The sequence below is a fragment of the Petaurus breviceps genome, unplaced genomic scaffold (genome assembly GCF_028583685.1).
Source record: "Petaurus breviceps papuanus isolate PSGF00001 unplaced genomic scaffold, PetGlider_PUasm1.0 91133, whole genome shotgun sequence".
NCBI classification, from domain to species: Eukaryota; Metazoa; Chordata; class Mammalia; order Diprotodontia; family Petauridae; genus Petaurus; species Petaurus breviceps.
The window spans coordinates 66,006,943-66,016,049 of NW_027187419.1; the positions used below are offsets into that span (position 1 = coordinate 66,006,943).

Genomic DNA, 9,107 nt, shown 5'->3' on the forward strand with positions numbered 1-9,107 from the left:
TGTGTGTGTGTGTGTGTGTGTGTGTGTGTGTGTGTGTGTGTGTGTGTACAGCTGTCCCTTCCACATCATGGGGTTAGGGTGCAGTGGCTCCTGTGATCTGGAAAGTCTGTGTAAAACTTTTGTCCCTCCCTTCATACCAAAGAAGAAATCTGAATTTTTTTTCTTTTATGGAATGTTTACAGTACCTTATTGTAAAATTTGGGTTAAGTATTTGGTCATGGACTTTGTGTCATCTGCCAGTCTTCATATATGATCTGTAGCTTCTGTAAAACTCCCCCAAATTTTTATTTTCTTCTGCTAATGATATGTCACAATATATCAAAACTGCAATGGGAAAAGTCATGATGTGGAAGGAAAACTGTGTGTGTATATATATATATGTATATATGTATATATACATGCATACATATGTATGTATACTTATATGTGTTATGTAGATATATGTCATATATATGATATATATATACTCAGACATATGAGTTTTTCTGTAGGGCAGCAGCCTATGGTCACAAAAAGCATCTAGATATTTGGGAGTAAGAGTTAGGGAAAGGAGATTCAGAGCTTCATGTCATGACTGATGAAGAGCTCATGTCTCCCCCAGTTCCAGTGATTAAAAAAAAACCAACACAAACCAAAAATACATAGGATGTCCTCCTTCTTGATTCATCAGAATATGAGTGTCTTAGGGGGAGGTAGGGCCCAGGTATTGTTTATTCAGAATAGCCTCTTGCACATTTTGGGAACTCCATAATCACACTGGGGTTGAAAGTACCTTTGATGGGGAAGGAGTCAGGAGACAGGTGTTCTAGGCAGAGCTCTGCTGTGTAGTAGCTGTCTAGTGTACATGCTGGAGGGCCAGCCATTTATTCCATCCAAGCTCCATTTGCTCCTCTTCAAGGTGATGTATAAACTATAACAGTGCCCACCTTAGGAAGCTGCAGTGAGGATCCAGTGCCAAGACTCTATGAACTGTTCAGTGCCATGCAATATAAAGGGATATTACACTGAGTCAAAGACCTGGGGTTTCACCCACATGAGAGAGAATTAACTCCCTCGTCTACAGATTAGAGCCTGTCTATAACTGATAGCTTTAGAGTTACCAGAGACCCAGAGAACTTTAAATGGCTCATTCAGGCTCACCCAGCTAGAAAGTCTCAGAGGTAAGATTTGATCCCAGATCTTCCTAGCTCCAAGCTTCACTCTGCCCCCTGTACCAAGATTCCTCAGACTAGAGTTATCCTCTATAAATTAATGAAAATTCATCTGCCACTTTTCATTCCCCTTCTGTAACAGGTTCTGTTATCTTCTGGAGTCTATTCAGCGGGGCCCAGCTCATAGCCAGCTTCATACCTGTAAGTTGGACAGAGCCATTTAAAAAATCAATCTTGCCTGGCTTTTAACAGTCTGCAGGAGGCCACAGACTGCCTGCTTTATTTGAACTTGAGAGTATTTTTCCTAACTCTCCTGTTGATACAGGCATAGTAATGAATTATCATTTTAAATGGTTTCAGATAGCATTTAGTATGCCACTGTTTGGTAAAAATGAGCAGTCTTTTAATGAGCACCATGTGTTTGCGTTCATTCTAGTCCAGAGGAAAATCCCAGATCAGCAGCATTGTGGTGACAACAGGGGACACCTGTGCCTATGTGGCAGACTGTCTGGGTTACGTGTATAGCTATGACATCCAAGACTACGCCCTTGAGGGACCTGAGCAAGAACCACCCAAAAGTAGGACTTTTTATTTTTTAAGAATATTGTGGTCGAAATCATTTTTGGAAGGAAATAACAGATTATCAATCAGTCTAGAAGCATTTATTAAGTGCTTTCTGTGTTCCAGGCACTGTGATAAGTCACAGGGATACAAAGAATGGCAAAAACCAGATCCCTGCCCTCAGAGACTTCTCGGTCTAATTGGGAGACAACATGTAAATAACTAGGTACCAACAAAATATGGAGAGAACAAATGGAAAGTAATTTCACAGGGGAAGGTACTAGCATCTTCGGGGAAGGGAATGCCTCCTGAAGAAGGTTAAATTTGAGCGGAATCTTGAAGGAAGCCAAGGAGAAAAAGGAGGGAGGCACAGGGGACAGTCATTGCAAAAGTGTGGTGACGAGAAAAGGAGTGTCGTATAGGAACAGTAGCAATTAGGTCAGCATAGCTAAATCAAAAAGTATAGGAAGTGGAGTAAAGTGTAAAAAGACTGGAAAGGTAAGAAGGGGCCAATTATGAAGAACTTTAAAAGTTTAACAGAAGTCTTTATATTTGATCCTTAAAGTAACAGGGAACCAATCTAATTTGTTGAATTGAGGGGAGGGGGCAGTCACATGTTTAGACCTGCACTTTAGAAAAATCACTTTGCCAGCTGAGTGGAGGACATATTGAAGTGGGGGGAGACAAGGCAAGGAATTTAATTAGAAAGCTATTGCATATATGAACACAATTACAAAACACTTTTCACACAAATAAAGTCAAATCTAAATAATTGGAAAAACATCAGTTCGTGGCTAGGTAGAGCTAATATAATAAAAATGACAATTTTGCCTAAATTAATTTACCTATTTAGTGCCATACCAATCAATCTACCAAAAATTATTTTAATAGAGCTATAAAAAATAGTAACAAAATTCATCTAGAAGAACAAAAGGTCTAGAATATCAAGGGAATTAATGAAAAGAAATGCTAGTGAAGGTAGCTTAGCCATACCAGATTTTAAACTGTATTATATAACAGCAGTCATCAAAACTACTTGGTACTGACTGAGGAATAGAGCAGTGGATCAGTGGAATATACTAGGTACAGGAGAAACAGCAGTCAATGACTATAGCAATCTACTGTTTGATAAACCCAAAGACTTCTGCTTCTGGGATAAGAACTCACTATTTGACAAAAACTGCTGGGAAAACTGGAAAATAGTATGGAAGAAACTGGGCATAGACCAATATCTTACACTGTATACCAAAATAAAGTCCAAATGGGTTCACAATATAGCTATAAAGGCTAATACTATAAGCAATCTGGGAGAGCAATGAATAGGTTACCTGTCAGATTTATGGAGAAGGGAAGCATTTATGACCAAACAAGAGATAGAAAGCATTACAAAATGCAAAAATGGATAATTTTGATTACATTAAATTGTAAAGTTTTGTACAAACAAAGCCAATGTAACCAAGATTAAGAGGGAAGTGGAAAATTGGGAAAGAATTTTTACAACCAGTGTCTCTGATAAAGGCCTTATTTCTAAAATATATAGAGAACTGAGTCAAATTTATATGAATACAGGTCTTTCCCAAATGATAAATGGTCAAAGGATATATAAATAGGGAGTTTTCAGAGGAAGAAATTAAAGTTATCTATAAGCATATGAAAAGATGCTCTAAATCACTGTTGATTAGAGAAATGCAAATCTAAACAGCTCTGAGGTACCACATCTCACGGATCAGATTGGCTAATGTGACAAAACAGGAAAATAATAGGAAAAGAAAGGAGCAAGAGGGAAGACATTGAGCAAAATTAACCAATAGATTGACTAAGTCTGACAGTACACGCTATGTTCTACACTGGTTATCTCCCACCTCTTCAAAGGAAGGAGGAAGGAACATTTTCTAAACTCGCTTTTAGGACCAAATTTTTAATTATAATTAAATAGCCTTTGAGTTTATTGTTTTATTTTGTTTCTATTTATACTGTTTTAGTCATTGTAATTATTACATTGTTGGTTTTACTTCTTTCATTTTGCATCAGTTCACATAATTTGTCATTCAATTTAGAATTCTGCCTTACTTTTCTGTCATTCACCATCACTCACTCCAGCAAATGACTATTTGAAAGACTTTTTAAAATAGAAATTTTTGTTAAATGTAAACCTAATGTGCAATGAAAAAAATCCTTCATTGACCAGAACTAGAGATTGAGCACCTTGAAATCATGCACTTTATTCCATACTTCTTTGTATCTCTCTGACCCCATTGCCCTGTGCCTTGCATACAGCAGGCTCTAAAAAAATGAATGTTGAATGAAAAGAATGTTGGAGAATTTGATCATTTGGCCTGATCCCTGCCCTTAGCCCTTTGCCCATCTCCTCTCTGCACTTGCTTGGTTCTGACCTAGTCCTGTGATCCTATCCCCTCATGTGATAGGCTCATAATCTCAGAGGGTCAACTCAGAAAGTCTGCTTTTGTTGCTGATCATGATGCCCATGGGGAAGGCCTGGTCTTTCTTACTTAAGTCAGTGTGAGTCCAAACTTTCTTCAAAGGAACTGGTATGAAACGGAAACTTTCTTGTTCATTCCGCTCTTTATTTATTTATTTTTTTGGCCAGGTTTTACCTCCATTTTTCTTTGCTTTTAGAGTCATAGGTGAAGTATACGAAGTGACCACATGTGTTAATTGGAATGAGAAACAAATAAATCCATGGCGGTTTTTTTATCCCATTTTATATAGATGTATTCTTTATATTGCTACAGATGTCAAGTTCTGGCGAGCCCATGTTAATGCAGTGACATCGTGAGTATCTATCTGGCTTAGAAAGATGGAAAAATAATATCCTATTTATTTAGCACCATTCTTACAAGGAGGGAAAGGGAACAAGCATTTATTAAGTGACTGCTGTATGCTAGATACTGTGCTAAAGCTCTTTACAAATAGTATCCCATTTGATCCTCACAACAACCCTAGGAGGTAGGTGCTGTTATTATCCACATATTATAGTAGGCACATTGCTCTATCTACTGTATCAAGTAACTAGTAGTTAACAGAATTTTTCTCTCATTTATCATTTCATTGGGAATGGCATCTGGGTGGTACAGTGCATAGAGCACCTGGCCTGGAGTCAGGAAGACCTGAATTCAAATCTGACCTCAGACACTTACTAGTTATGTGGCCTTGAGCAAGTCACTTAACCATTTTTGCCTCAGTTTCCTCACATGTAAAATGAGCTGGAAAAGAAAATGGCAAACTGTCCTAGTATCTTTGCCAAGAAAACCCCAAATGGGGTCACAAAGAGTTGGACATGACTGAAACAGCTGAATAACAACAACAAACTAGTGCGGAAAATTGTCTTATCTATTTTTCTAGGAAAAAAAATGGACATAAACTTTTCTCCACAACACTAAAACTACTTGTTCAATAATGTTCTTTATCTCCCTGACTCCCTCTGAATTAATGGATATTTGTTTGTTGTAGTTGTAGTAGTAGCAGTAGTAGTAGTAATATCTAGCATTCATGTAACACTTGAAGGTTTGCAAAGTGCTTTACAAATATTATCTTTTACCATGGACGTTTCAAGTGATTTGCCTTATCTCCCCTATTTGATGCTAATCTCCTTGGGAACATTTGTATTCCCAGCTGCCTTATAGGACCTGAATATAGAGAATATTTAAGAAATGTTTGCTACGTGAAATTTGTTGAATTACATTAGAAGTCAGTGGCAAAGCTGGAACTAACTCCCAATTCTGGATCTTTTCCACCACACAAGAAAGATTCTTAGATAACAACTATAGGTTGTTTGCAGGGTACTTTCTCTGATTATTTGAGATTTGAGGTCAGGATATAATTGGAGGAGGGAGTATCCTAGGAGATATTCAAAGAAGTGGAGCTGTTCTGGAACAAGTCACACACTTTAAGAGATTACTTGTGGCTCAATGGGTGCCTACTTCATAGGGCTGCTTTGAGGCTCATGTGGGATTATGTATGGAAAACATTTTGCAAAGCTTAAAGCATTGTATTTGTGCTAACCATGATTATTGTTGTTATTGTTAAAGGGCTGTTGACTTATTGACTCCATGATCCTCTGATTCTTGGTCCCATTTAGTTGACTGTCATGATCCTAGAAAATCTCTCTGCTTTCTTGTAGTGAATTTATCATCTGCTTTCTTTCATTTCCTTAGCTTAGAGCTGATAGAGAAAGAAAAGGTTCTATTGTCTTCCTCCGTTGACTGTACAGTTCGTCTATGGAGCATGGATGGAGAGTATATAGGTATGGAATTTCCACACCCACCAATGCAGAAGATCAGGTTTAGTGTGGGACATACATACACTGTTTCCTCTAAGAAGAGCCAAAAACCACCTAAGGAAATCATTTACCGGGGAACAAAATCCAACTCCACTTGGTCAAAGTGGGAATCCCTTAGATAGTTAAACTGAGAAACCCAGCTAGACTGACGGTGATAAGTTTTGTTGAGAATTGTGTTTCTACTGATAACAATATTTGAAATCTAGAAACAACCTGAAAGAAAACATTGATTAAGACCATCATCTTATTTGGGATTTTGATATCTCTGGCTGATGAAATCTTTTGTAATTTTGACTTGATCACTCCTTTGCCAAATCATATTTTATACTGTATCATCCTCATTTGTGTGCATATTTCACCCCTTTGTCCATTGGAGTGTAAGTTCCTTCTTTCATCTTTGAATCTCCTCTAAAAATCTCTCACAGTCTGGATAGGAAGCATTGAGTAAATGCTGTTTCATTTAACCCGGAACACCTTCAGCACAAATAGCAAGAGTAGACAAGTAATTATAGATTTCAAATTAATAATGGTAGTTTTCACCTATTTGCAAAGCCATAACTAAGGTGGGTCTACAGGGACTTTGCCCATCAGTGCTGAAATTTAGATGATATTGACAGCACGTAAGATTCTTCAACGAGCTTAGAAATTGATTATCAAAAATGCCTAGGTGACCTCCTCGGCAACCCAGCACCACTCTGCTCCATTCCCCAGCAGTGACCTCCCCAACCAAGCAGGAACTTCCTGACAAGTGTCTTCTGGTATCTTGAATTCTCTGTCTCTGTATCCCCTGCTTCCCATGAGGCAGTGTGTTGGAATAACAACACAAACAGTAGTACCAACTAGCATTTAGGTAGTGCTTTAAGGTTCGCAAAACACCTTACAAATAACATCTCATTTGATCCTCCCAGCAATCAGGTAAGTCCCCTTATTCCCATTTTATAGATGAGGAAACTGAGGCAGACAGAGGTTAAGTGACATGTCCAGCATCACACAGCTAGTAATTGTCTGAAGCTGGATTTGAATTCAAGTCTTCCTGACTCCAGGTCCAGCTCTCTATGCACTGAACCACCTAGCTAAATCTGATGTCGAAGTCTTTCTAAGTTACCTCACAATCCCAAATGAATTTTGTCTTAAAGTTCATTTTAAAGGCATCTTTCTGTGCTGCTTGTCCCAAGTGCTTGCCTCAGGTGCCATAATGGCTGGTTATAGCTCTGCATATTTGCTCTCATCGCAGTGCCTAAGCCCAAACTTCTTTTGCTTCCTGGATTATCTCTTGTCTTCTTCTGAACCTTTCCTCATACTTTCACACATGTAAGGCATTAAGCCACATCCCTCTTTTACTTTCATTCCCCTGGTAAGTTCCTCCTCCAGGAAGTTTTCCTCAGTTAACTCTAGCCCTTTTCAGATATCCTTGTCCTAATTACTTCGGAATTTAACTTGGGGAAATATTTACTAAGTTCTTGCTACATGTAAGGTGTAGTGTATAGGTACAAAACCAAATAAAATGTGTCATCATGGAACTTAGAGAAAACACGTGCATAAATAAAAATAATGCAGTGCAGGCAAGATGAGAGTATAAAAGAGGCACAAAGGTAAGGAGGTAGAAAAGAGAATGATGTGGCCATGGAATATTAAAGAGACTGTCTGGAGTGGAGTATCTGTGTACATGTTGCAAGTGGATTGTCTTGTCTCACTTATTAATAGCTAACATTTATATAGTGCCTACTATGTACCAGGCATCATATTAAGGGCTTTACAAATATTATCTCATTTGATCCTCACAATAACCATGGAAGGCAGGTGCTATTATTATCCCCATTTTACATATGAAGAAAGTGAAGCAAACAGAGGTTACATGACTTGCCCAGGGTCACATAGTTAATAACTACCTGAGGCTAGATTTGAGCTGAAGTCTTCATGACTCCAGGCCCATCACTCTACCCACTCTGCCATCTAGCTGCATGGCCCTTAAGGCAAGGGCTACATCTGTCCTCATCATCTTCCACTGAGAGCAATCATAATAACATCTTTGTGGAGCACTTTATAGTTTGCAAAGGACTTTCATGAGCATCACCTGGTATGAGCCTTGTACCAACCCTATAAGGAAGACAAGCTCATTTATTAATCCCATTATACAGATGTGGACATCAAGGTGCTGAGAAGTTAAGTGACATATAAGGGACAGAACCAGGCCTGGAACCTGGGCTCTTCTGAGAACCTGCCTTTGTTCTTCTACATTTCAACTACATTAATAATGTGGACATTCAGCAGACTATAAATGGATTGTAAATGAAGTGTACTATTAGTGGTACTTCTCAGACCATTTTCCCTGAGATTTTTCTTTAATGAAGAAATGCATATGGTGAACTTCAATGTGTTCAAATAACAAACCTTCACTGATTATAAAGGCAGCACATGGAATCTTAGCAATGAGCCTTCTATAATTCAAGAGCAGATGATTACCTGTCATCTTATTCAATGATATTTCTTCCTCTTAGGGACTTTTGGGCAGAGTGAACTCTGGGATGTTTTTACATCTGCCTCCTGGAAGCATCCTATGGTGCCGTATGAAATCTTGATGGATCCACAGAGTATGCCAGTCCATCAAGGGTTAGCAGAAGATGTTTCAGCTTTACAAATTGATCATATGGAGGAAGACAAAATAATTCAGGAGAAATCCAGTGCCAAGGTTGGTGTTTGAACTTTCAGGCCACTGTCTTCACTTTAGGGTAACTTTATAATTAGCACCAGCTCATAGGAGATGGCTGTCGAAGTGGATAGAGCATTGGACTTTAAGTCAGGAAGTTCCTGGTTCTAATTCTACCTCAGACATTGACTTGCTGTGTGATGCTAGTGAAGTTACTTAATCCATAAATTTCCTTATCTCTAAAATAAGGATAAAAATGACATTTATGTTACAGACTTGCTTTGAGGATCAAATAAGATAACATATGTAAAGTACTTTTCCAACCTTAAAGTGCTATATAAACATTTGTTTACTTATTTACAGGTAATCAGGGTTAAGTGACTTGCCCAGGGCAAGATTTGAACTCAGGTCCTCCTGACTCCAGGACCAGTGCTCTATCCACTGTGCT

General features: G+C 38.4%; 1 protein-coding gene across 1 annotated transcript in view; it reads left to right on the forward strand.

Moving 5' to 3' along the window:
- LOC138155137 (cilia- and flagella-associated protein 337-like) overlaps positions 1 to 8,713 on the forward strand; it is a 99,091-nt gene extending 90,378 nt beyond the window's left edge. Inside the window, exons 15-19 of the mRNA XM_069080183.1 lie at positions 1,294 to 1,352; positions 1,588 to 1,729; positions 4,466 to 4,505; positions 5,888 to 5,976; positions 8,511 to 8,713. Of these exons, the coding sequence (XP_068936284.1) occupies positions 1,294 to 1,352; positions 1,588 to 1,729; positions 4,466 to 4,505; positions 5,888 to 5,976; positions 8,511 to 8,713 (533 nt within the window). The remainder of the gene's footprint in view (positions 1 to 1,293; positions 1,353 to 1,587; positions 1,730 to 4,465; positions 4,506 to 5,887; positions 5,977 to 8,510) is intronic.
- The last annotated feature ends 394 nt before the right edge of the window (positions 8,714 to 9,107 follow it).